Source organism: Amblyomma maculatum, chromosome 11 (genome assembly GCF_055883805.1).
Source record: "Amblyomma maculatum isolate TAMU_Amacu chromosome 11, ASM5588380v1, whole genome shotgun sequence".
NCBI lineage: Eukaryota > Metazoa > Arthropoda > Arachnida > Ixodida > Ixodidae > Amblyomma > Amblyomma maculatum.
In genome coordinates, this window is record NC_139354.1 from 31,949,802 (window position 1) to 31,977,801 (window position 28,000).

At 44.1% G+C, this 28,000-nt stretch overlaps 2 protein-coding genes across 3 annotated transcripts; one reads left to right on the forward strand and one right to left on the reverse strand.

Annotated features, from left to right (window-relative positions):
• Window positions 1-18: 18 nt before the first annotated feature.
• Window positions 19-27,180, forward strand: LOC146173408 (anoctamin-2-like). 2 transcript variants are annotated; one of them, XM_084584993.1, is made up of 13 exons: window positions 19-277; window positions 5,730-5,803; window positions 10,484-10,743; window positions 12,223-12,318; window positions 17,051-17,098; window positions 19,844-19,914; window positions 21,167-22,154; window positions 24,045-24,081; window positions 24,950-25,061; window positions 25,124-25,622; window positions 25,859-26,040; window positions 26,102-26,207; window positions 26,379-27,180. In XM_084584993.1, the coding sequence occupies exons 2-13, from the start codon at window positions 5,767-5,769 to the stop codon at window positions 26,535-26,537; spliced, it is 2,595 nt and encodes an 864-aa protein (XP_084441119.1). In that variant the 5' UTR covers window positions 19-277; window positions 5,730-5,766; the 3' UTR covers window positions 26,538-27,180. The 2 variants fall into 2 exon arrangements, with proteins under 2 accessions (XP_084441119.1, XP_084441121.1); XM_084584995.1 differs by lacking the exon at window positions 17,051-17,098.
• LOC146173409 (iron-sulfur cluster assembly 2 homolog, mitochondrial) lies at window positions 27,078-27,996 on the reverse strand. Its single transcript, XM_084584999.1, has one exon. The coding sequence runs from the start codon at window positions 27,644-27,646 to the stop codon at window positions 27,227-27,229; it is 420 nt and encodes a 139-aa protein (XP_084441125.1). The 5' UTR covers window positions 27,647-27,996; the 3' UTR covers window positions 27,078-27,226.
• Between the last annotated feature and the right edge of the window lie 4 nt (window positions 27,997-28,000).

The window sequence follows — 28,000 nt, forward strand, 5'->3', positions numbered from 1 at the left end:
TGCTCTTCCCGTATCGTTCCTTCAATCGCTATCGCCACAGCGCCATGGCCGCGTCCAGGACGCGAGGAGTACTTACATATGCGTAATAGCATCTCAAGGGATCGGTCCCGGCTAGCTTGCTTAACTATGCGTAGCTTTTCGCACTGCTTATATCTCGTCGCTTGCTTACCGTCATCTGGGATATGAACGGCTTCGAGCTTTCGGGCTTCGCAAAGCTGCTGCGTGAAGGACTTGTTGGCCTTGCTGCTACGCTCACGGCAAACACTTCTTCGATCCGGTACGTACTACGAGCTATTTCCTACGTGATGGTGCGCATTTACCGACCGCTCAAGGTGTGCGCAGGGTACTCCGTTATACAACGCTGTAATGAACTCGTTAGTGGGGCATCGGGGAGGTTGTGTATGCTGTGCAGCACAGCTTTAGGATAGCTGTAGGGGCGTGCCCAGCGTGAACAATGTTCGGGCAATGTTCGTTGTGAAATCGCTTCCGATCTGTGCTTGCGTTTGCTCGAATACATAATAAGATGACGTTGATGTTTACCATCTTGCTGTATAAGGCGGGATAACGCCTTTCGGAGCTGTTTTTTGAGAATAATCAGAGGGTGATCGCGAAGCGCGAAGAAATCTGGGGCAGGCGGGGCCCCTGGGGTCTCCGCACCCTGTGTTTACAGCGAAGAAACTGGTACTGTAAACAGTGCTCGAAAAGAACTGCATAGTGCGGCGTTCGCATCCATGTCAGCCCCGGAGTTCCAAATAGCAACGCTGGGGCCAAAATTAGAAAAAAAAAAAAAAAAAAACTGACAGAGAGAGAGGGAGGATCAAGACGTACTACTGGGCGGGCATCTGGCTTGTCTGTGAGATCTTCCCTGAAGGATAAGGTGAGGCGCGCATCCAAAAGTTGGCTTTGCGCGGAAGAATATAAAAGTGGTGTTGTGTGACATTGTTTCGTATTCTGAGTGATGACCAAATGTACGTGCATATATAAACTGCAGTTACAAAAAGCATCTAAATGTTTGTTGCCTCTGCATAGTCACTGATGACAATTCCTCATATTACCCTTATTTTTTTTTTAATATTTGTTATAGTGCTGTGTATTTTGACATTTCTGCTTTTGAACATCCTTTTTTCCACCGCTAACATATGCTATTATAGCATATAAATCAATATGCGGTTCGTAATAAGCATGAAAGCATATATTCCTACCTAATATCACAGTATGTACATCTGATTAAAGAAATCATTATTCCGTTCAAACAATCGTAGTAAACAAAAATGGCTGCTAAAATAACAGCGTTTTGTGAAAGTTGAACTGTTCCAAGCACGAGGCAAGTAAAATAATAACGGTGCAGTGTAGAAAACAGAACGAACGTAATGACACGCACGAGCACTGGCAGAAGTATTAATGCTTGAGCTATCAAGGAATACACAAAAAAAAATAAATAAAAAAAGGGTGAAAATGTAAGTGACTGCAGGGACTAGCTAATGTAAGAGCCGGAACAGCTGCATTTTCTTGCACGCATTCTACAGCCCTTTGTTTGTATGAAAAAGCACAACATAACTTTGTAGCTTTTGCAGTGAACAAAATTATTTCTTATGTCGAACAGAATGAGGCAATTAACAGATCAACCAGAAACTCGTGTGAATACATTACACGGTTATTTTTGCTGTTATGACTGAAAATAACATTTAGCATGCATTAAGTGCTGATCATTGGGTTCCTGTTTACGCATTGTATTTTGTAACTACTTCTTACTTTTGATTCTGTTGAAAGTTTACTCAGCAGCTTAATTGTACCTGTTTGGCCCATCCTAGATATGAACCACTATCTCATAAATGCTGGAAACAGTGGATGTGATAAACTATGAGTATATTTATTATCAGCAAGTCTTGGAGTTTTTTTCAAAGAGCGCAATAATAATAGGATATGTTTCCAGCCGAGTTTCATGGTGGTGAGTATATGAACAGGCATGTTATTCTGCCTCGGCATCTCAGGTGTCCTTGAATAGCATCTCCAGTAGGATTTTCAGGACCTTGCTTTCTTTTATTATTATGTGCAGTGTGTTGCAAAAGTATGGTGACAATGAAAATTTGTAACAGAGAGTGCATGGACTTCATAGCCTACTTTGAGCATGCATTTGGTGCTTTATGTACTTTAGCTCTTTTCTTGTGCTCAGCCAAATTGAGTACTATGAAGGCAGACTTATTTATTTCTTCATTCGAAAAGTAGTAGGTTAATTTTTACTGCGTGTGCATTTCAATTAATTAAAATTAAACTACGAGGCGTACACACAAGTAGTATAAAAATTAATGAATTTCGTACAAATCGCTGCTGTACACGCTCCAGTGTCTACTGTCGGGGCTATAAAACAAAGGCAGAGAGTTGTCCTCATCATTTTGAGGTTAACCTTTTTCATATGTAATGTCTGCAGTGAGAAAAGTAACAAAATATTTTGGTAGTTATATGTATGTCATGAAGCATTTTTTAGTCAAATTTCTCAGTCCAGTGAATAAAAAATTTGGAGTTCAGCTGTAGTTACACACAAAACATGAGGCATTATTAGTCAAATTGTTCAGTCTAATGCAAAAAAATTAGCTGTGGTTTAGGTTGTGGTTAAACCTGGAGTTATGCGTGATCAATCAATATGGCTATGCTTAGGTTCGGTTCGAAAGTAAAGACATAGCTTTTGTACATAGTAGTTTACTCTATGGTTCCAGCTTTATTTATGCACTAGAGGAATCATTTCACGTATGAGCACCCCTTGTTTTTCGTCATTGACCATCCTCATTTGGGTGGAGAAGACTTCTAGTGGTATGACATCATCTCTATGTCGAACTACAGGGCACACCACCGTCACAACATTCGAACGAACCTTTGTTCTAGCAACTTGCTGTTGTCATTCACCTCTACCAACTACTGAGTTATCTTTCTTCCTCTTCTTCTTTTTCTTCTTCGCTCTGCAGACAGGCACGGCGAAATGGCGAAATTGTGGCCAATGTAGGTCTCGCTACAAAACACTGGCCTCCAGAATGCATCTGCAGCATACTCACTGCTGCTACAGAGTTTGAAATTAGCAGCAAGTCTTAGGGAATGACATTTTCCTTTGACTTTCACTGGCTATGCCATTGCGCAGAACACCACCTGTTGTCGTGGCTTTGCTTCATTATTTTTTTGTAAGGCACTACAATGGAGTTGTCTTTAGTTGTTTCAATCACAACTGTATTCCCATATTCCCATGTGCACACAGGAAGATCGAGATACCAACCACACAGATGTGTGCACAGTGGGGGGGGGGGGAGTGCTTTGTCTGACAGCTGCTACAAAGCATTGCGCTCACACACGTTTGAAGTTTGATTGTCTCATTTTTGAGAAAGTGTTTGCTGAAATTCCCATTCACTCAGGAGGCTTTCGCCGCACCTCGTACTCCTTCCTAGACATGTTTTAAGTCAGCAGCATTCATATTGCTTTGATCGTAGTGCCATTATGCAAGTGCTGCTTGCATTGTTTCTCTTGTTTACCATTACTTGACACATCTGTGCTCTAATTGTAGTGCAGCTTTTTATCGTTCATCTATCATTTATTATTTGTGTGCACTATTTAATGCGGTAGCGTTAAAGACTCTGTTTACCTGAAAATTCGGTGCCGTTTTTGTTGGCACTGCCAGCAACCTGCCTTCCAGGAGACACGCTGCCTCTAGGCAATGCTGGCAAGTTCGTGCGGCTTAGTTCAAAGGTGGTTCATAGCTATGTCGGGTGGTCTTTCACACAATATGGTAGCGTTTGAGTATATGCAAGCTAATAGAGGCACAAATTAAAATGTTAGTAATTAAACAAGTAGCAAACTGCATGTATGCGAACAAAGATCCATGACGAGAGTCAGCAAACAACGGCGGACAAACTGTAACTATTACCACTGTCACATCATGCCCTTAAAGGTGGAGCGTAATTGTTTTCCCAATTGATTTACTTTCTTGCCCCCAGCTGTCTCTCCTTCACAGGATGACATGTTGGCAAGCTAAACATGCTGAATAAAACCTGATTTTTTAGAAAAGAAGTCTGCTTTTACTTTATATTGCTCTCCTCATTTAGTTGTCCTCTTCTTTCTTGGAATTGGAGCGTTGCGATTTTTTGTTTTTTTAATAGAAGAACGACAAGTGCTACCACAGAGGGCACAATCATTTGTCCGAAAAGAGAATTGCCCAAAAACTGCATGTATACCGTACAAGTATGCAAGACATAATTGCGTGTCCAAATTTTATGCACGGCTCTAGTCTTTTAGCTTGTAGGCAACTTCTGTAAGACTCCCGTTGTTTGCTGCCGTCTGCGCTGGCTGGGAACTCTGAAGGGTTAACTGTGCTATTATTCTGAAGACGTGATTTTCCTTAAAGCCTCTATTTTATCTACTTTTCACGCCATGGAAGCAATAATAATCTTGCATGCTATAGCCTTTCTTCACTGTAAACGTTTTATTTTATTAAAAAATTAATTTTTTAATAAATTAAAAAATGTATAAAAAAAAAAAAGCAGTTATGTGAGCGCAGAAACTGTGTGATCAGCTACTATACCTGTTGGTGGTAGTGCATATTAGCAGTGTTAATAGGTTCCGCTTATACTAATACTAATAAACTTAATTTCGTGTTGAAATGCACTCAAAGCTGACAGACACTAGCCTGGCATCTGTCTCTTCAGACGTGTCCCTAGTACATGACGTTTTTATTGAGCTCAGTTGACACATGGTCAACATTGTCCTTTCAGCATCTTTCTGTGATGCATAACTTAGAAATAACTTTTCAGAACACCTTGGGTTACACTAAGTTTAGAAAATCTCTTCTTTCTTCTCTTGCCAGTGGTGTTGTCGATAACAACTGGTGTATTTACCTTCGTAATGTTATTGGTGACCTGTATTGTTGTCGGTATATTTTACTTATTTTTACTCTCTACTTATCTCTTTATAATTTGTTGTCTATTGCTTGCATGCACAACTTCCTTTTGTCCTGTGTTATGTTGTCGACCTGTACAGTGCTGTCAAGAATCTGAGTAATTTGTCAACAAAACTAACAATTCTTTAAGTGAAGAGTCACTGTTTTTGTCTAGCACAAGCAATGAAGAGCAATAACAGGTTATAGCATAGCTGCCTCAAGCGTATGAAACAATGGAATTTAATGGGACGAAATCTTGTTGTGTTCCCTATTCGATCCCGACCACCAGCGGCTGCATTTCGATGGAGGCGAAACGAAGTGGTGTCCTTGTGCTGTGCAATTTCAGTGCATGTTAATGATCCCCAGGTGGTCGAAACTACTCCAGAGACCTTCACTACGGCACCCCTTTCTCTCTTCTGCTTTCACTCCCTCCTTCCTTCCTTCCCTTAGGGTGTGATTCAGGTGTCCACAGAACAAGTGTGACAGATACTGCGCCTTTCCTTTCCTGTGAACCAATGAATGAATGAATTAATTATCTTTTATAGTCCAGTGTTGAACATGCTCGTAATAGCTGTGCTGTGAAAGCTGCTCTTGTATGTCAGCCATTGATGTATAGGCCATGTGCATTTCTATCTAAATCTTAAAGTTGACGGCTTTATGCCGAAGCAGTACAGTGGCGTTTGCCGTAAATAGCATATAGTTGCAACTAATATATTTGTTTGCAGTGTTCAAGTTTCAATAATCATCACTTATCACCTGTCTGATTTCTTGTACTAACTATGGCGGAGTGCTGTTCCTACCTTTTCTGGTGCAGGTTCTAGTGCTTATAGGCGGCAGGAACAGTCGGTGCCATGGCTGCCAACATCTGGCAAGATGCGCTGAACGCTGGTAAGTTTCGCTTTGTGACAGATTCAAAGTGCTGAGCTAACACAATCTTTATGTCCACCTGCTTGTCCATCAATGTTGAATTCTTTCACCATTTTAAGTTGGAAATAATAGCGCACAAAGGAAGACGAGACAAGCGAGTTGACACGAAGAAGAGCTTTGCTGGGTAGTGCTTGTCCGTGTCCACTTGCTCATCCTGTCTTCCTTCGTGCACTGTTATTTTCAACTTAGAACAAGTCACCAACATGCCCAAACCTATTCTCTGCTTATTTGTTTCACCGTGCCATACAAACACCATTCTGTTAGTATTCAATTTTGTTTGGGAACCCTACCCTCACTAGTTACATGGCAGTACGCATTAGAAATACAATTGAATGTCGATAGAACTCATTAGGAACTGGATGTGGACCTGATTTGCATTAAGCTCGCATTAAAAGGAGAATATTTAATTCAGTTAATGATGACAGTATACCAGGGTGCCAATCCAAGTGAACCGGTTGTCTGATGATGAAGTAATTAGGTGAAGTAAAAGTGATTTCAAATTAATTGAATTGAATGTAAGAAACTGAGTTGCTTCTAATGCTGCCGGAGAAATTGACTCACCACCTTTCTTTTGTTGAGATGTTGTTTTAAGGTGTCGAAACTGCACAGCAAATCATTTTTGCTTTGCCGCAGCTACTGTCTGTGTGTGTGCTGTTGGACGCCATGCAAACCACTGCCACTGCCCCGCACACGTTTACAGCGGTGTTGCTACAAACGTTTCAGTTGTAACCTCGACAAGCTGCTTTCCGCTTCTTATTGTTTGTTTCCTCTCCCGACCATCATGCCCTGACTGACATCTAAGCTGAACAAAATGGAAAGAAAGGTGTGTGCCTAGGCTGCCGATTTGCTCCAGACTGTGAATGCACTATCCATATCCCCATTCGAAGGGGTCCTGACGTGGACTAATTGGCAGCATTTAATGCCTTTGCGGTTAAAACATGTGTCACTGTACTGAACGTTAGCAGCATCATCTTAACCAACTAATACGGCAGCTGTTTGTGCTAGCAGGCTTTTTCCAATTGATTGGTACAGGCATCTTCGTACAACCAACAGTGACACTGCCTCGAGGACCACATATGTCACATTTCTGCGTATGTGGCACAGATGCAGTTTTTTTTCATGGAATATTCTTAGCCATATGGGTGCCAAAATTTCTCCCACTTTTTTTCAAGTGTGTGCCATTGAAATCCATTTTCTGCTTTTTTCGGGCTATAGCCCATACATTTGAGGTTAAAATTTGGGCTGAAATACTAAGCATAGACAGCTAGGCTAGCTACTTAATGGTATCACAGTTCATCTTTCGAGCTCAGTAAAGAAACAAAGACAAAGGAAGAGTGGATGCTAAGGATGCCTAACTTCAACTGAATTTTAGTCCACACAACAGGCCCTTATGTACACCAGGGGTGCTGCTGCTAATGTAAAATGCCTTAATATATTTCGTGTACAGGATGATGGTCATCCAAAGTGGTAAAGAAGAAAAGACAAACAAAGAAATGAAGGCTAATGTTTCGAAACTCAAACATTCACTTTTACTCATCTACATAGTATCTTTTCCTGCCCAGATGGCACGAGGAGCAAGTTTCTCGTTAAATAATGTAGTGCTTCCTTTTTTTTTTTCTTGAGTGCAACAGAAGAAGTACTGACAAACTTACCTTGTTAGGGATGTGTTTAATGAGGTGCTAACCTCAACCGGTAGAGACATTACTACTAAATGATAACTGTGCCAGTGCCCCTTCAGTTGTGCTTGGAAAAAAGGAAGTAATATACTATTTCATGGGAAACTTGTTCATCGTCAGCCAAGTAGAACAGAAAATCTGCAGTTGCATGAGAACGAGCATGTTATTAGAAGTACAGTAATTTTAATGAGATACTATCTTTAGTCATTAGAGAAATCTCTAATGGAAAAGATAACTATGTCAATACCACTTCTGTTGTACTTTGAAAAAAAAAAAAAAATGAAGTAGTTTATCTAGGGGGAAGTTATTCGACCAAGTAAGATATGGAACACATGCTAACGCGCATAGGAATGCAAGTGAGTGGTCTAAAACATCTGCCTTTTTTTGCTGCTTTGGATGATTGTTATTTAACATCAAAACTATATTTCATTGTATAGTGTCACTAGTGACACCTTCTAATGTACATAAAGGCCAGTTGTGCGGAATAAAATTCAGTCAATGCCTGGTGATTGTGATGTTCACTCTCCCTCTGTCCATGTTTGTAATTTGCACTGGAAAGATGAGGTGTAAAAAAGCTGGCAGTGATATGTGGTGGAACGAATCTGACGTTTACTACACCTGGCATTGAAATTGTAACAGATAGCTTCAAGGTCTCACGTCAGGACTCCTGTTATAAGACGCATGTCTATGAAAGCATGTGTATGAATGCATGTCAGCGAATGCATGTGAATGAATTCCTGATTGGGATGCACATTCACATTGATGTGGGTGGTTCAGAAAAAAGGGCTACCAACCACCTGAAGTGCTTACAGGTATGATGTGGTGTGCATGCTGATACATTGGTAACGAGGTCAGTGAACTTGTTGCCGAGCGCATGCATATCGCAAACTTACACGTCGATGTGGCTTGACTGTTGTACTTATTTTAGGTGCCTGAGTCTGTTCATGCTGACTTTAGCTGCTGACTGTACAGAAAGGAATAAACACCAACACAATGGTTTAAGGTTGGGCTAGATTGTGCAACAACAAAAACAATGCTGAGTGGTATCACTGTTCCTACATGGTAACCCCATCCTGAGAGGTATTGACAACTAATGCTTGGTTTCATGTTTTATTCTTAGCAATGATATGTAAGACATTGCTATTTATGGATCTCCATTTGGTATCTGCCTAAGATCACTAAATAATTTATAATTCAATTTTGTTTTTTACCTTCAGTTTCTGCAGCTGAGCAATGGCTTTGACATCAAAATTTAGTTTAATTCATGTGAGGGATGAGAAAACTGCAGTAGAGGCTGTTGCAGCGCTTTGCAGGAACCTCAAAATACTTGTATCGATTAGACCACTCGCTTATTTGCACTGAAATTTGGCATGCAGATAGAATACAACTGTCAATAGCTTTTAGTGCCAGTTTGGGTAATGCAGAAGTTTGCAGCCCAACGCGCCGGGCGGAGGAACAGTATCGCTCCCGAGAGGCGGCGCTGCGCCCGCCGGCGCTGCCTGGTGACGTAGCTTTAAAGAGTTAAGAGGCTTGTTCTCTTTCCCTCATCCAGCGGTTGATATCGCACATCTTTGCTCTCAGCCGCAGGATGAGGGGAAGAGAACAAGCCTCCCCTCTTTTTATAGCTGCGTCACCAGGCAGCACCGGCGGGCGCAGTGCCGCCTCTCGGGAGCAGTACTGCTTCTCCGCACGGCGTATTGGGCTGCAAACTTCTGCAACAGACGGTACGTGCCTGATTCAATCAGAATTAATTAAAAACCTGCTTTGGCTGCGGCATCGCCGATCAAAAAAAAGCCCCTTCCGTAAGTGATTCTGGTGGCGCCATCTGGCAAATATCTGCAGAACATGGCAGAGAGATAGAAGGGGAGTTGAGCGATTTGAAGACGCTTCCTCAACTGCTTTTAAAATAACGAGCATAGAAAACATTTTTTATTGATCTTCGGTGCATTTAATGCGAACAGTGTTTTCCGCATTCAAATAAGGCACTCTATGCTCTCCCACCCCTCTCTCTGCCATGTTTTGCTGATATTCACTAGGTGGCGCCACTAGCATAACTTATGAAAAGGGGTCTTTTTTGGGTCACCGATGCTGCAACCGACGCGTGTTTCGAATTAATTCTGATCAAATCAGGCAAGTATATCATCCAATGTATTGAAAGCTATCGACGGTTGTATGGCATTTGTATTCCAAATTTCAGCGCGAATAAGCGAGTGATATAATTGATACAAGCATTTTACGGTTCACATAAAGTGTTGTAACACACATTATAACCACTCATCACTCCTTTATTGCTTCAACGTACTGCAACGTTAAGCTAGCCTGACTAAAAAACAGGAATTACGAGTGATGAACCAATGATTATATCACAGTTTTTTCATCCCTTCACGTGACCTAGACTTTGCTTTGATGTTGCAGCAATCATTCATTTGGCTATTGAAACAAAAACCTAAATAGGTGAGACAAAATTGAAATATAAAACTGTTTAATGGTCGCAGGCAAAGTCACGTGGCGATCCATGCATGGTATTTGCCTATGCATTGCTACAAAGGATAAAACACGGAATCAAAAATTGGGCGTCTGTACACCTTTAAGAGATGCTACAGTTAACAAAGGCTGCTTACACATGCGCAAAAAGAAATTTAAAGCAGAGCTGCTAAAGATTTGAGCTAATATATAATATCAGAAATTCTTACTTCTAGTTTATTTGAGCTGCTGCTTCGGTTCCATATGTATCAAGAATATGTAAATGCCCCCTTATTTGGGAACTCCAAATAAATCAACCAGATGCTCACTCCATTTCAGTTTCGAGTTAACTAGAGTTTAGTACACTACTTGGAAGCATAATTCTGTTCTTGGCTGTGGGGCTTATCCACAGATTTTCACCTGACCAGTTCAGAAGGCATGATTTTGCATGGCCTCCTGGCTGTAATCGACAATATTTAATCATTCGACATCCCCCTTTCAGAGCGCGCGGCCAGTGCGTACGAACGAGCACTGGATGAGGAGAGCGTGCTCGTGGCTATGGGCGAACTGAAGCCATCGCCACCGCCGAATGGGGACGGCACCCCTGCGCTCATGGATGAGAGCGGGTGCGTCTACCTGAGTGGGTCGCGGCGCAAAGTGGACTTTGTGCTGGCCTACTCACCCGCCAAGCACCAAGCCATCCGGGACATCTTCGAGGAGGAGCTCATCAAGGCAGGCCTTGTGCTGGAGCATGTACCTCAGGCAAGCATCTTTTAGATTTCCATCACCCGTAAAAAAAAAATTGCTGAGTAAGCTCATCTACGTCTATGGCCTAGTTAAAGCCCTGCCTTTTATGGCAACTCACTGGTTAGAGCACTTGACTATTGATCACAAGGACATCAGTTCAATCCTGTGTGCTGTCCGATGCCAGTGTAGGTTAAAGAATCCCTGGTGGTCGTAATTTCCGGAGCCTTCTATTACGGCGTCCCGCATAGCCTGAGTCGCTTCGGGGCATTGAAGTAGTATGGACGCTAAATTTTGGCTGCATTTTTCTTTTTGTTAATGATAGATATGACATTACTGTACACTAACTGCTGTTCACCCATGACCACTAACAATTTATAATTTAGCGTTTTTCACCCCTGTTCTGGTTCCAGTTTTAACAGTCAAGTGATGTCTATGATGTGAATGTTGAGCCTAGGTCATGTGAGGGATAAAAGGACCGCAGTACAGTCGCGCTTTTTTCACTTGACATGATTTCTATAATTGAGGCAAGCTTGCTTTAGCATTTTAGTGAATTAAAATGAAGCAGAAATTACATTGCAGTTTTTTTATTGCTCATGTGACCTAGGCTTAACTTTTGCATCATAGCCACCGTTCGGCTCTTGAAACCAAAACAGGTGAGAAAAGAAACTCTATTATGAATTATTTAGCAACCGTAGTCAAATACCGCTTGCTGATCCATATGTGGTAACGTCATGCATTTACAAAGGATAAAACTACAGCCAAAACTTAGTTATCTATACTCTTGAAACCTTATAAACCAAACTATAAGCCAAGCTTTGTTAAAGCGTTTGGTGAGAACCATCACACCCATTTTTTTCTTTACAATGGGGTCTCTGTAGTATTTTCACTCCCTTTGCTTGCTCTGGCATTGTCTTGATCCGCTTGGGTGCCGTACCAAGCCATGCCAGTGAAGGACAGCTCCAACAAGCTTCAATTACGAGATGACTCATGGTGGCTCCTGTTAACAGCTCTCGCTGTAAGAACACATGAAAGGTTAGAGACTGGTCACACAATGCAAGTGCTGGCTTCTTTTCTGGTGGACAGAGAAATGGGCACCTGCCAGAACTGATCAGATGCTGTAACCCTGAAGCATTAAGCTAATTAGGCAGATAGAAACATAAATGGAGGGAAACCCTAAACCCTAAAGAAGAAGTGTGATTTACTCTAATAGTTACATGGTGCTTCAATGTTTGCACAAAACTTAGCATGTTCTCATCTGTGTCTTGTTTTCCGCTTCCCACAAAGAAGTAGGAGGAGTTGCGTGCCCAGAAAATGTAAGCTCATCAGAGACAGGACACAAAAGAAGAGAGGCAACATTCATAGGCACTTAAACAGTTGTTTAGAATGGTTTTTGGATTAAAGCTCACCCACTGTAATGTTTTCTTGGATTCCTTTGTTGGTTGTTTCTCTTTTCTTTGGCGATGGTCTACAATAGCTTGATGCTTTGTTTTGCAGAACCCGAGTGGCCTCTGCTTTGTGAAGATCCATGCACCCTGGGAGGTGCTCAGTTGTTTCGCCGAGATAATGCGCCTCAAGATGCCCGTAAAGGAGGTAGTACAATCTTGCCAAGCAGTGCACTGTGCGCAAAGGTGGCGGGTGCATGTGGTTTTAGATTCTCTGGCAATGGTGTTGACATTTGATTAACCTCGTTGGATGGCATATACGCTTCTGTTACGTCAGCAACTTCTTCAAAATCACACGCTGAAAGGAAGAATGTTGCTCTACATACATGTTTGCTCGTACTTGAAAAGGCCAGCGTTCACCGTATTTTGATATTTTCTGGAAATTAATGTACTAGCTGCTCACCCTGTGTAGACAGGGTAAGCAAACTTTCTTCCCTTCAATTTTAGTATTCCTGTAACACTGTTCATACGCTGGCAGTGATTGAACGAGAAATGCACATTTATTAAGTGTGACTCATCAGCTTCAGATGAGTAGAGATCGGGCAAGTTGCTAGTCAAGTTAAAGGCTAGTTTGAGATAGGGATTTGTGCCCTTAGTTGTAATTGTACATGTCCACCGGGAAGTGAGGCAGATACTGTGCCGTTCTTTTCCCAAAAATCAACTTAAACAAGGACGACAAAAATTTATAGAATGAAAAGGTTGTTTCAAGGGCTTTGTCACACCTTAAAGGTGAAGCTTAAGCGTCCTCTTAATTTTTGAGTGGCAGTCTGCAAACTATCAGTGCATTACTACAACATTACTATATTCAGCACTGTCAAATACTCACTACTAATGGTACTTCTGCAAGGCTATAGAAAAGGTGATTCTGAAAAAACAGTGTAACAATGGATCTTCTACTCAAAAAGTGCACTCAAAGTAAGCGTTGAATGTGTGGAGTAACAAGTAATTTACCTAAGATTAACACATACACACACAAAGTGCACGAATAATCTTGTGACGGAACATCATAATTCTATAAAATATTCAGTATGTGGGCCCATTTAAGGATGGGTATGAAGATGTAGTCTACACAGGCATTGGGTCCTTACGTGTTGCATTCGTAAGATGCATTTTTCAAGAAAGTTCAGTTTGACTTTCTGTGCTTAGTGAGCGCATATATTTCTTGAGTCGGTGACCCCACCAATGCACATTGTTTCTTCAAAATATCATGCTGGCTTGCGCGTCAGCTCGTAACAAAAAGGAGATCTGCGCTCAGGTGCTAAATGCTGTTCCTTATGTTATAGTCTATTTTTCTTTTTTTCTGCAACACAGAAGGGGTGCACGTGGGGTGCAGATGCACCCCACGTGGTCAGTTTGTAATGAAGCAAACAGTGGGCAATGAAGTGATATCCCAGTGACATCCCAATGACGTCCCAGTGATATCAGTGCTCCGTTAGCACCTGAGTGCAGGCACAGGAGCACAGCAATTAAGCACTTTAACGGGGCCGTGTGCCTCGCGCGTCTCTCCACTACCTGCTACTAGTTGCCGACGCAAAAACACCTCAGAAGCCCAGTGCCACCTCGGCGGTTCCGAGGAATGGGCTCTGCCATTTGCGAACGCGTTCCGGGATACTTTGGTCTGGTAGGTGAAGCCGCCCAAGAAAATGAGTCGCCCGAGTGGCGCTCCCAAGACTCGTCGGTAAGTCTGTGGGCCATTGAAGGGGACCTGCCGGTGCTGGCTTCACTGCGTGGCGCACTGGGTGGAGGAGGCAGCATTATGGTTTCGCTCGGGGGTGCACGGCTTCTCTGTCTGGGCGACGTTGTTTGAGTGTTTGTTCACGAAAGATGTCATTTGGTGAATGTCAGAAGGGCGCATTTCATGGCAATTATTTTGTCCTCCCGAGAAAGCATGAACAGGCAGCGACGACGATTTCATTCATAAATGTGGTTGGTGTATGCCTCTGTATGTTGTCGTCGGTAACAGTATGTTCACAAGCTTTTGTGTGAACCGTCCTCTTCAAACATCTCCCTGGCCCATTTTCCTTCTGGCTTAGCACGGAGAACCCATGAATGAAACAGTATTGAACTGCTTCCTTGTGAATTGCCATATTCTCAAGTGCTGTGTGGTATGGTGCTGCCACGCACATTCTGCTGTTGGTCCATGATGATGTCGAGGCTGCCAGACGTGTTGAGATTAATATTCCATCCATGTACCATAATTTAACAATTGTAACTACCTCCCTAATTTCGTAAAACAAGCTTGCATGTGAATCTAAGCTCTCCATTTTTTGTGAGGAAGCGCCCTAGGCAAGCTGTGAGTGTGCTTGCTCACTCAGTCGTTGAGCCAGAGTTGTCAGCGTCTCAAGGTAGTGCGGTACGCATATCATCAGCACTTCTCCAGCATCTTATATTGCTGCTTTCAGACACCGCAGGAGAGCTAGTGGCACAGAATGTCAAAAACCGGCTGAGAGCGACCCTGATAACTCTGTCAGCATGTTTTCACGCGGACCTAGAATTGGTGGCCATTTGGCGGAGCTTGGCAGGTTTTGCAGGCACTGCGGGCCTTTGTTACTTTGTTTGGTTCGAGTTGTTTGCCATAATAGAATTTGGAGTGAGTTTGAAGAGGGCTGCCACAGCTTGTGCTTCGAGTGAACTGTAATCCCGTTTGTCGAAGATGTCTGCCAAGTTTGTGTGCCAAATATTATGTGAATTCTCGCGCACATCTTGTCAAGATTTTGATGCGAAAAAAGGTTACCTCTGGCATCGCAATCATGAAAAAAGGGGGTTACTTAGAGTCGAGTAAGTACAGTTAATCGCGGAACAACTCACTCCACTGGATCAGTGCGCGCAACTAACATAAGCGTCTAAATTCCCTTGGTTCAGTTCTGAAGTACTGGAGGCGATTGTGTGGTCTTCAAGTTGCTTCACTGGGTTGTCTTTGTGTTCAGTGTATCGTGGAGGGAATGGCATTATTTTTGTTCCTACTTACGGTCTCATTCTGTTGGGTCATTTTTGTTCCTACACAGTCTCATTCTGTTGTTACTTCCTGCTCCCTTTCTAGCTTCTCTTCTGCAGCTTTCGTTACACTCAAGTTGTTGCCTCAGATGTGCATTTGCTCAGGTCCACTGTAGCTGCTTGCGCCTTTACTCCACAGCCGTGCACAGTTTCGTTTGTACACCACACATCACCGCTGTCACTTTTTCGCTATACTTTTGTTCACTTTCCACTTTGTGGCTGTACTGTCTTGTTTTGATTATTGTTATACTGGCTTACACTGTCACTGATGGCGTTGCGAATAATGGAACATTGTGAATAGTGAAAGTAGTGAATGACTGCTCAGTCACACTATGAAGTCAAGTTTGCTACTTTCACGTTGTGCAACTGTCGTTAATAATGTGCATCATGCCCCAGTTAACCTCTAGGCTGGGTGGACTAACTATGTTTCATCCCTCAAGACTAATACTGATCGAAATTTTTGTAATACTATTGACTATGAATGGTAATGTTAATTGGGTTTGGGCTGTAATTTCCCTACCACTGTGCGGTTTCTTCTTTGCTTCGCATTCTTGTTGTCTGCTGTGAATGAGTGCAACTTTCTAATCGTGCTGTCTCATTGTGCCAATCATCTGGTGTGCTGGGATTGTGCAAACCCATGTTGCAGAGTTTCCATTTTTTTCTTTTGATATCTGATGTCGACCGAGTCATCTCTCTGCTTCTAATGGGATCACTACACAGCTAGAACAAAACTCGTCGAGCATTGCCATGTCACCGTATGAACTTCCCGGCAGGCAGCTAAATCTTTAAACCTGAATGATAGCAGGAAAACGGAACATATTCTTTTCTAAAATTAGTGTAAACCTTGATTAAGCACAGCATTTCCTTTCTCTATAGGTATATTAGGATGCTATCAATTCTGAAGTAGGTAAAATGAAAATAAAGTTAACCATTGTGTCCTGTTGCATATTCGTGCAGTGGGCTGTGAGAACTACTCTGTGCTTTGAAGTTTCGGTGTCAAAAGCGAACTGGTTGAAGCATCCGAAGTCCTGACATACAACTTCATAAAACCTTTCATAACACTAATTGCAATTTGCTGACACAATGTGGGTACGTGGCATATGCTATTAAACTCGGCAACCTCTGTGTGCATAGTACACATATCGCATGCTTTAGTCTTCACTTGCAAGGCCATCGTGGCTGCATCTGGAGCAAAATCAAGGTGGGGCCCTCTGTTGGCTGTCAATCACAGAGGGTGAGTACGCAGGAGGCAAACATCACCTTTCGCACGAATACGAGCAGGCAAGCAGTGTCGTGTACGACAGCTGCACCAGCAGTAGAAATTGATGCACTGATGGGCATTGAATACGAGCTTACTGTGCCGCTGAATGTGTGAGATGAGAATGGTTCTCTTTCTTGCCACCGGGTGCAAATGCTTTTGAACTACAGTGTGTTGCACAATTAAAGGCACGGTGTAGAATGCTTCTCCCAGCTAAATCGCGGAATCCTCACAGCTCAAATTTTGCACAGAAATGGCATTTGGTTGTCAGTATTTTTTAATACCAAATTTGTTTGGGGTACTTGCCTGATTCAATCAGAAGAAGCTAGATGTTCTCATCGCATTCGGCAAGAGAAGCCGCTGCCCCAGCGCTTGCATTGGTGGCGCCGTCTTGGGTTGTTTACAACAACCTTCCATTGCCTCTCTTTCTGCCATGATAGAGTTGGGGGAAACAGTGCAAGATGGCCCTGTAATTGTGCAACGCGCTATGCTCAGGGGGAAATTTGTGACACTGCATGCGACGTGTGACAAATATTCTCGTTGTGTGATGCTTACTGGACGGTATCTGTGCTGCTGTGGCCTTCTTGCTTGGTGTGTGTATACCTTCCTCTGTGTCTGTGGTTTGCAGTGGAGCTTGAGGATGCAGGAGCAGAATGCAATGCTGGACTGCGAGCCTGTAAGCAGCCATTTTTAACTCTTGAAGGGGGGGGGGGGGGGGGGGGCGGAGACCCTGCTCGGATCATCGTGCATCCTGGCTACCTTTGCATAACATTTTGCAGCATCTGTATCCTTCTGAGTAAAGTATAAGGCTACTGGCCAAGCAACACACATCATGGGCCCAATATTGGAACCGAAATTGGCATTGCCTGGCCATACTCATATATCATTGCGGTATTCTGAGCACAGTACCGGTCTAGCAACACAAATCACGGGCCCAATATTGGCACTGTGTTGGCAATCTCTGGCCATACATATAGCAAGCGCATTGCCAATGCTGCACCAATATTGGGTCCATGGCTTGTGCTCCCTGTGTGACATTTCAGATATGGTGTGATGAAAGCAGCTGTAACTACCTCTCAAAGTGCCATCAAAGCATGCAACATTCGTGCAGGGTCTCCTTGTATTCTGACTTTCCCCAATTTTTCTTTTTCATAGTGCTTGCTTTCTTAGAAAGTGGACGAATGACCTAATTTTTTATACACTGTCGTTGTTTATCAGCGAATGCATTGTAGGAATAAACCTGTAGAGAGAATGCATGAACCACTAATAGTATTGGTAGCTTGTCTATCTCAAGCAGCGCAAACTAGAGCGTGCTAAATGGTGTGATTTCCTGACTTTGAATTACTGCAGGCCATTATTTAAAAGGGACACTGAGAACAACTGCATTAATTTTTTTTTTTTATTGATGATAATGAATTCTATGGCCCTTCCTGTGTTTGTTTGGCAGCAAAGAATGCATTCATTGTAGAGGAAATTATGTTTAATTGCTTTCTTGCCACTCAATTAAAGCTTGCAACAGCGTGACTAAAGGGAACTTAGAGATAAGAACATTAATTTGAACAATCTGAGACTGATTTCATTTGCATCATGCATGGTTAAATTATCTGAAAGAGTGATTCGATATTAGGTTGTATAATTGCCCCGAGAGAGAAGACCTGCTCTCCCACTCAATGTTCGGCTTCTGCCCCCACCTGTCCATGCATTATGCTACAAATTAGATTAAAAGAATTTTATAGAATATCTTAAGTGCAGAAGAGGTATGAATAACAAAGATATCACTTCGAGAAAAGGAGGATGCTCTTCGGAGAGGAGCTAGCAGCTTAGAAAACTATCCAGAAAGAGCAAGCCTTGCATATGCTGCCAAGAAATTGTAATTATTAAGGATCCACCAGAAAATAAATGGGAGCTATTATTGGAAAATAAACACGGAAGAACAATTCTGGAGGCAACTAACCTCAGGACCTTTGGCATGTGGATATAGCCTAACAGAAAGGGAGAAACTGCACTCAAAGGAATTAAAAGCACTTGTGTCTAGGATGATGCGATGAGTGCTCATATTGCATTACAAACAAAAGAAATGGGCTACTAGAAGAGGATATACTGTTACTGCAGGTAAGTGTACTAATTAGGACAGCGTTTAAACTTCCAGAGTTTACCAATTAAGGTGGCTACAGACAAGCTAATGAAACTGGGAATTCGTAACACATTTAACGAGTGTAGAGAGACCCTCCTGAAAGTACAGAAGGATTGACTCTGATTAACTCAACGATTCAGAGTTATCCGAAGGAATGCGATATTCAGGCTACAAGGAAATAATTGGTAAGGAACAAGAGATACGCGACTAAATTCACAAAACGATAAAAGTCGCACACATTCTACATAACATTGATCTCATTTAAAACAACGATGGTAACAGGCAAAGCTAAACACTAAATAAATAAATAAATGTCAAAAGGGCAACTGAGTTGTACTGAATGTAGATAGGGTAACGCATATGAACAAAAAAGCCAGCATGGCTGTAATCCCGGATAGTAAACACTGCGAGATACATAGTGCACCCATTTCTAAGAGTAATTTATTGATTGCAAAAGTTGCCATCACCCTAACCATAGCTACAGGTAACCTGTTGGTTGATATATACTGCAATTTTGAACTCTTAAGATGGCCTGTCAGGGCTTCCTTCAGGACAGAATCTGTATAGAGAAGCAATCCAAGTCATTAAACACCACCAGGTCATTTTGGCCAGCATGAAAATGAGACTGCAGACAGGGTAGCTTGAGGGTCTGCTATCCAGGACACACATCACTTTCCCAGCTTTAAAGAAATGACACATCCTGTAGTGAAATTCAGAAACTGTTAGAGATACATGCTACTTTTATCCTCTCCCTAATCCAAAAATAAACAAAGCTGATGGACTGGGCTAGAGTGGCAGCAACTTTTGCAGCCTTAGAATAGGAACACTTCCCATCAGCTGCCACCATATTGATTTTTATTTCGTAAATATTTGCGACTTACTTGAGCTGGATTTACCTTGGATTAACTTGGCCATTTGTATGAAGAAACAGTTTGCTTGTGAAAGCGATGGATGGTAGCAGTGCCTCCATTCAATCTTACCGCCGCATCTGGCTTATGAAGGCTTAATTTTTGGTGAGAGTAGCTTGTATGTCAGTGGAATAAGCCTGTTATGCCTAGTGTCATGGACCAGAACACATTGTTTTTAAATATATATTTTTTTATATTGTTCCCTCGTAATTTTTTTATGTCGTTGGAAAGTGGTACTTCATCTTAAGTTTGTTCTTAGTGCCCCTTTCATTTTCGATCTGTGTTTATATAGCAGTCAGTGAAGGTATAGTTTTGGCTACTGATTGTGTTCTTTATTTATTCTACCGCTGTGCTTTGACTGTGTGAATCCAACTTGCAGGTTGAAGTCCGCGCGATGGGGCGACGACAGAAGCAGTTTGCTGTTACATTCTCTATGTCCAAGGAGTACCTGTAAGTGGCACAACCTTCATATAGTGTTGTTTGGTTTGGTTTGTTTAATAGGGTTCAACATCCCAAAGCGACCCAGGCTATGAGAGATGCAGTGGTGGAGGGTTCCAGAAATTTCGACCACCTGGGGATCTTTATCATGCACTGACATCGAACAGTACATAGCTTCCTTGCTTTTTTGCCTCCATAGAAAAGCAGCTGCCGCGGCCAGTATTTACCGCTACAGTGGGTCATACAGAGTGAAAATTTGTAGATGTGTGAGAATATTCAAAATTGGTCAGTAGCAAATATGATATCCTCCTGTTTAATTTCCTCAGTGAATCAAATAGTGCATGTTTAAAATTATTCGAAACAAATGTGTTCTAAAATTTTTGAATAATGCGCATGAATTTTGAATAAGGCATGTAACAGCTTTTCTTTTATAAGGACTGATGACTTAGATGCTGAACAGCATTTTACTGCAAATGGTCTGTGTGGGATGGGGCTACTGCACCAGAGCGCAGTCTAGTCATGCGGCAACATTCACTCATACATGGCCTTCAAGATTAGGCAACATGGCAGTTTCAGGAATGTTTAGAAAACCATGCCTTAGTGCTCGGTCTTGGAGGCCAGCCATGGCTCATAATTAGCTCCTAGGCTAGATAAAATTTCTAGATTTCTGCAGTATGCTATCAGAACTCTGAGCGATTCAACACTCCACTTATTACGAAACTCCGCTTATATCGCCACCTAAGAACATCAGGGTTATTGTGGTTCAGGGGTTAGGGCACTCAAATGCTGTGCCCAAGGATGCGGGATCAAATCCGAGCTGCGGTGGCCGCTTTTCGATGGAGGCGAAAGCAAGGTGCCTGTGCACTGTATGATGCCAGTGCACGTTAAAGACCTCAGGTGGTCAAAATTTCTGGAGCCCTCCAGAGTTCCCGAGTTCGATCCCAACCGCCCCGGCTGCATTTCGATGGAGGCGAAATGAAGTGGTGTCCGTATGCTGTGCAATGTCAGCACACGTTAAAGATCCCCAGGTGGTCGAAATTACTCTGTAGTGGAGCTACGGCCCCCCTTTCTCTCTTTCTACTTTCACTCCCACCTTCCTCCCTTCCCTTATGGCATGGTTCAGGTGTCTACAGAGCAAGTGTGACAGATTCTACGCCTTTCCCTTCCTGTGAACCAATTATCAACTATCCCTTATAGCCCGAGTTGCTTCGGGATGCTAAACCAACAACCATTAATGGCTGCGAGTTGTGTGATTCCTGTGCAGGTTTGACATCCCTGAACCAAAGGAGGACTTCTTCACCGCTGCACAGAGAGCGCAAGTGGTACATTTTATTCTGCAGCGCAAGTCCTTCTCACGCGACAGCCATCGGCGCCACTTCGGCGTTGGCAGACTCCTTGCCGACGGCGTCTACTTGGCTGCCTACCCACTCCACGAGGGCGGCCCCGACCGCACCAGTGGCGAAGGCTCGGCGGCGCCCAGAACTCAACTACGACGTAAATGGGCCTCGCTGCTAGCCCTGTTCCGCTACCAGCCCCTGGACGATGTGCGGCGCTACTTTGGTGTCAAGATTGGCCTCTACTTTGCCTGGCTGGGCTTTTACACCACCATGCTGGTACCGGCATCGATATTGGGACTCATTTGCTTCCTGTACGGAGTCATCACTTTGGGCAACCACAAGCCAGTCCACGAGATGTGCGCGGGATCAGAGTCGCAGCTGCTCATGTGCCCGCTATGCGACAATGGCTGCGAGTACTGGCGTCTGCGCGACAGCTGCACGCAGGCCCGCCTGGGCTACCTGTCCGACAATGGTGCCACGGTGATTTTCTCTGTGTTCATGTCCCTATGGGGTGCCGCCTATCTGGAACTGTGGAAGCGATATTCGGCGCGCATCACCTACCAGTGGGACCTGTCGGGCTTCGATACGCTGGAGGAGAACTCGAGGCCAGAGTACTTGGCGCGTCTGTCGCGCCTTAAGAAGCGTGATGTGGAGCTCATTGAGCAGCAGGAGCGCGGCGGCATTGAGTCGGTGCCTTTTTGGCGCATACGGCTCCCCTTTGGCCTCCTGTCGGTCTCAGTCGTGCTGCTGCTGGTTCTGCTGGCTGTTGCCGCTGTGGTGGGCGTCATCGTGTACCGCATGTCAGTGCGTGCCACATTGGCGCTGCAGAGTGAAGAGATGTCCAGCTTCATTCCGCTCATCACGTCTACCACCGCGGCCCTGCTCAACTTGCTGTGCATCCTCCTCTTCAACATGGTGTGCCACTTCTTGTATTCCAGTGTTATTCATGTACTGAGCATTTCAGTAAACACGGTCAAAAAAAAAAAAATTCCTACAATTGTAATCCCTCAGCCACGGCAGATATAATTTTCTACAGACTTCTGTTTGTGTACCCGACTGACTAAAACACTAGGTTTGTATTTAACAAAGCTGGGTGATTAGTGCCAATAGACAGTTCAAAGATAAATTTTTGAAATGAAGAAAAACTTTTTTCTGAAGCCTTGCAGAGAAAAAAAATTAGGTGGTTTTTCCCACCCAGAACTGAAAGCTAAGTGCATTAGACACACATGTTGTGTAAAACTGAGTGCATTAGATGTACAGGAAGATCAGTGGAAATGGAATATCAGCTGATGACATGTTCCAGTGATTATGGTGCTGAGTTCAAACCACATGCTGTACTGCGCATGTCATTCACTTTTTTTTTTTTGCTCTGCTACCCTGAAGAATAATGACCATGCACTTGGCAGTAACTATCTTTTCCCTTGCACCAAGTGTTCAAGCAAAAGAATGTAAGTACAGTACGGTCCTGTTAAAGGGAACATGAGACCGTGTGGCTGCAGCGCTTTGCAAAGCTCTCCCACGAAAGCCGGTGACAAACAATGGCACAAGGTGCATGCGCAGTAATTACCTGGCTGCTCTCTTCAGCATGCACATGGTGCTGTTCATTCTCGCCAGTTGTCGGTGGCAACGCTTTGTGAAGTGTGTAGGCCGTGCGATCAGACTTTCCCATTAACAGTGGACCGTACTGTACATGATGATGCGACACTGGACTGCAAGCAGCTTGAATTGTGCACTGTAGTCTCTGCAACACGCCATCTGGAGACATTGTGCTTCCACCAAGCTTTCTGCTCATTTAATACTGTGCTTAGTTTCGGTTTCAGGCAAGAAAAGTGGCAGATGTCCTTGTGCTGCATGATTTTGGAAAATAATTCGTTCCAAAAAATGGCTGAGGTTTAATCTTACTAAACCTAGTTAGGCGAAGTGAACGCCTTGTTTTGCTTTAGTTAGGCTTAGTAGACTTGGGCAGACGCAGTTTTGCAGCGATTAAATTGCCAAGACCATGACCTTGGTTGATACATGTCATAGTAAAGCGTTCACTTCAAAAACTGCTGTGACATTGCTTTTGAATGACTGAGCTCATCATTAGCACTAACTAGCCAGCGAGGAGTTCAATAATTAGCAATGTAATTAGAAGAAATTATAGAGTAAATTGCGTCTGCCACGGTTGAGTGCTCCTTGCTGAGGAGATGTTTCAATGGTTTCATTTTGTTTGCTCGTCACGGCGCAGGATAAGATTTGTTTTATGTAGTGCAAAATAGGCAGAGCGCAGTGGCTTCAAACGACAGGTTGTCATTACTCTCAGAGTTGTAGGTCTCTTATATCTTGTACAACTTCAGAGCTATTGCACCCACTTTTACAGTGATGATAGCTAGTGATGCTTGGTGTATGCATGGCAATGTCATGCAACACCAGGGTTGCCATTTCCAGCAAGCCTGGTACGGTCGCGTAGCCACTGTAAATATGCAGCACAATCTACAGCACACAATTTGTGATGCTTTGTGTGTCTGTATACTTTATAACTCTACCATGTGACTAAAGGTGCAGAAAAAGTCAAACGAAAGCTCTACAAGCAGTGTTTAAAGTTTGCATAGAACAGCTTCAGAAAACAAAAAAAGCCACACGATACTCTTTCATGACATTGTAGTTACGGTGTACAATGTCTTTTTACGTATAAATTTAGTACCAGGGCGGTACAATGTGTTTTTACATATAAATTTAGTGCAAGGCCACTTTTGAGATTTTCTTTGGTAATTAATGTCCACTAGTAGTGGAAATGGTTTGACGGTGAAAATGTTTCTGTTGCAGTTGTACACCAAATTGGCCGTCTATTTGACTGAGATGGGTGAGTGAGTTTTGACAAATGCCACTGTTCAGCGAACATGTCTGGCTTTCCCCGTTTCCAAAGCTTAAAAAGTATGGTGTTGAAGCAGCTGAAAAGAAATTTTTCATGGGAAGCCAACACTTCCCTTATGCTGCTGCCACTGACCATGCTTTCAACTTACTAGTAATAACCATTTGTGAGATGAATCGGTAAACAAACGCAAGGAAAAATGGGGAGCTTGTTATGAGATGCATACAAAGGGAGCCAACTGCAGCCACTGACACCAAGGAAAGCATAGGTTTTTTTTGCGTTGATCAGTGTGAAATAATAATGTAATCACGAATATAATCAATTAGAGAGGAGAAGAGAGAGACGACATGCCAACGGCAATCTGAAGTGTTCCCAACAATCGGGAATCATTGATGTCTGGCATAGTAAAGCAGATATTCTATGTGTGGCTTTTTTTAGTGTGTACGAAAGAGCACTGAACAAGGGTTGAGTGGGAGGCTCAGTTCGCAAGCCGAGCCAATGTTTAGACAAGGGGACTTGGTCTCATCGAAACGTTGGCTCGGTTGAGAACTGAGGCTCCTCCTCAGCCCTTGTTCAGTGCTCTTTCATACTGTCTAGCCATCTTCTTTCCCTCGTTCTACCCTGGTTTCTTGTGTCTAGACACTTATGCCTCAGCATGTGGCCACAATGGCATTGTGAAACGCATTGTGAAACAGTGTGCTTTCTTTACTAACAACGCATTGTCACGTACGGAGGTCTCTGGCATAGGATCCTTTTGTGTTTGTTTATATGTATAGCAACAATTCACAGAATAGTAACAGAACTCGAAATATTAGTCCTCAAGATTGCCTAATTTCCTAACACTTCCTATTCTGTCTAGAGATGCCAAGGACGCAGACAGAATATGACGACAGCCTCACCCTGAAGCTATACCTGCTGCAGTTCGTAAATTGCTACTCCTCCATCTTCTACATCGCTTTCTTCAAGGGAAAGTAAGTGCAGGATGCAAAGTAGTGGGCAGTGCGCACAGACCAACCAAGTTTCCCTTTTCCAGGTTCGTGGGCCGACCGGGCAAGTACAACACGTTCCTCAGCTACCAACAGGAGGAGTGTGGCATTGGAGGTTGCTTTGTGGAGCTCTCCATCCAGCTGGCCATCATCATGGTGGGGAAGCAGGCATTCAGTGCACTGTCAGAGATGGCACTGCCATACGCCATGCGCCTCTGGTCCCACCTCTCATTCCTTCGAAGCAGCAACCACGAGCATCAGCCCACCCAGCCATGGGAGCGAGACTACTTGCTGCCAGACATGGGCAGCACGGGACTCTTCCACGAGTACCTCGAGATGATCCTGCAGTACGGATTCGTCACTCTGTTCGTGGCGGCCTTCCCATTGGCGCCCCTTTTTGCGCTGCTCAACAACGTGCTCGAAATCAGGCTGGACGCACTCAAGCTGCTCGGCTCATACCGTCGACCTGTCGGCGTGCGGGTCCGTGACATTGGCATCTGGTATCGCATCATGGATTCTCTGGGCAAGCTGGCTGTGCTCACCAATGTAAGTAACTGTCACTTCTATCTTCTTCCTACCTTTTACAGCAAAGTTGTTTGCTGCTGACAGCAAAGAGAAGTTCCTTACAGCGACGTGCAGTCTGAGTGCACTCTGCACAGGTGTTGATGAAGCCTTCCTTCATTGCCTCGCAAAAGCAGAAACAGCTGTGTTGGTCAAATGCATGAATGAGAAAGCATAATTGTGGACTATTATTGTCAGTTGCTGATCGAGTCACTGTGCAGGCGGTTCTCATCGCCTTCACGTCGGACCTGGTGCCGCGGCTCTACTACCGCTGGAAGGTGTCGCCCACGGGAACACTGGATGGCTTCGTCGATTTCAGCCTGTCCTATTTCGATGTTAAGGACTATGACGAGGGCGTGCGGCATGGCAACACGTCGGGCCTGCTTGGTGCCCAGTATTGCAGGTGAGATGTGGACTTTGATACTGTGGAACGTCTTCTTCACCGGATGGGATGCTCTTTGCAGATATACCGACCACAGGACGCCCCCTTGGGTTGAGAACCAATACAAGCGGACATCTCAGTACTGGGAGATTCTCGTCTGGAAGTTCGCTTTTGTACTGCTTTTTGAAGTGAGTCTGTCATTTACTGTTAGCACATGCTTCTCCGTTTTATCACCTTAACGAAAAAAACAAAATGAGCAGCAGCATTAAAATCAACTTTCTCAGCTTTCCTTTCAACCTGTTAAGCCAAATCTTCTTTTGGTCATGTCATGATGGACATACTCATTGCCTTTCTTGCAGAATATAATTGCATTCCTAATGACGCTGATTCGCTGGGTCATACCCGACGTGCCCAAGACCATCCGGGAAAAGATTCGAGAAGACAACCGGCTCACCAATGAGATCATAATCCTGCAAGAGCTACGCCGGCGAAACGTCGACAACCCAGTGATGGCGTGAATTATTTAATGTGGCAGAGTTCCTGTCCTGTTGTGTGCAGTTGTCTGCAGCCTGTTATATGTTGTGAACGCAAGCTAAGGCCTTGATACATTGGTGCCAACAGTGCTCGTGATCAAAGCCCCAGGCAATGCTTAGAGACTGATCTTGTGTTGCAAATTGTTTTTACAAATGTGATTGTGGCTGGGCTCTCGTGAAAGCCCCACGTATGCCTGCCCAGCAGGCCCCATAAGTTCGCTGGAAACAGCACCTGCCATACGGTAAATGTCTGCAGTCAGCTTAAAGAGCTAAAGGCCCCGCTTACTGCGATCAAACTCAGGGTTATGCCAGCCTGCTACGTGTCTGGGGCTGCCTGCTAATGCCTTAACCATAGTCACGCTTCTCATGCTCACGTTGCTATGGATGTTGTTATTTACGCATTCAATGTTTTTGTTATTTACGCGTGCAATGTTTTTGTTATTTACGCGTGCAAAGTTTACTTTATACATGGTGCCAACTGCTGCGCGAGCGCCAATCGCACGCAATCTCAAATACGCAATGGAAGCATGCGCCACAATTGTAACAGTTTTATCTACGTCGTGCTACAACACTGTCGTCACGTTTTAGCCAAGCACTACAGTTTCTATTAAAAGTGTGCCACCATAAAGTCTGTGTGTGTGTCTTATCATTGTCGCGGCGATCAACTGCAACAGCTATAGCTTGATGGTGAAGGAGGCGCCGCAGGAGCAGCCCCGCTCCGCTTGCGGATTATCCATGATACGGAAGGCGGAGCGGATGAGCTCTTCATGGTAGTCGAGCGTGGCGCCTCGCAAGAGGTCTAGCGAGGCGCTGTCCACCACGACGCGGGCGCCTTCGCGCTCGAACAGCACGTCGTCCGGTGCAGGCTGGTGGTCTTCGAGCTGAAAACGGTACTGGAAACCCGAGCAGCCACCGCCTTCCACGGAGATGCGCAGCACGCGGCCGTTCCCCACACGCTGCAGCTTCTCCACGCAGCTGTCCGAGAGTTTGAGGGCACCCTCCGCGCTAGCTTGGGACGCGCCGCCGCGCACACCATTCGCTGCCCACAGCAGAGCGCTGTGGCACGAACGTAGCCGTTGAGTAAGTATATTCATCACAATCGCACGCGATGTCGTCTCACTTTCAGCAGTACGAACCACTTTCGCAACACGGTGAGCTGCTTCGATGTAGACTCCACTGGTCAGCTGTGGGCGACATAGCCGTGAAAGGTCAGAGGGTGGTATTGCACTTTTGTATATGCGCCTCCGCGACGCGTACGCGCACAGGTAGCAGTTACAGCGAACACAGATAATAAATAAACGCGGCGTATTAAATACGCAGCAAACACACAGAGATTAAAAGCACTGTATGCTACACGACCAAATACGACCAATTTCACAACTAGTAATCACCACAACCGCTCTGCAACTGCGACTAATAACCACCGCAGCCTCCCGGTCGCGATCCTA

Bases quoted from the DNA above. Each gene is read 5' to 3' on its own strand.
- LOC146173408 (XM_084584993.1), top strand. From the start codon at position 5,767: ATGGCTGCCAACATCTGGCAAGATGCGCTGAACGCTG. The intron at 22,155-24,044 runs GTGTGCCACTTC...TTTCTGTTGCAG, and splicing joins GCATCCTCCTCTTCAACATG to TTGTACACCAAATTGGCCGT. The intron at 26,208-26,378 runs GTGAGTCTGTCA...CCTTTCTTGCAG, and splicing joins CTTTTGTACTGCTTTTTGAA to AATATAATTGCATTCCTAAT.
- LOC146173409 (XM_084584999.1), bottom strand. From the start codon at position 27,646: ATGAATATACTTACTCAACGGCTACGTTCGTGCCACAGCGCTCTGCTG.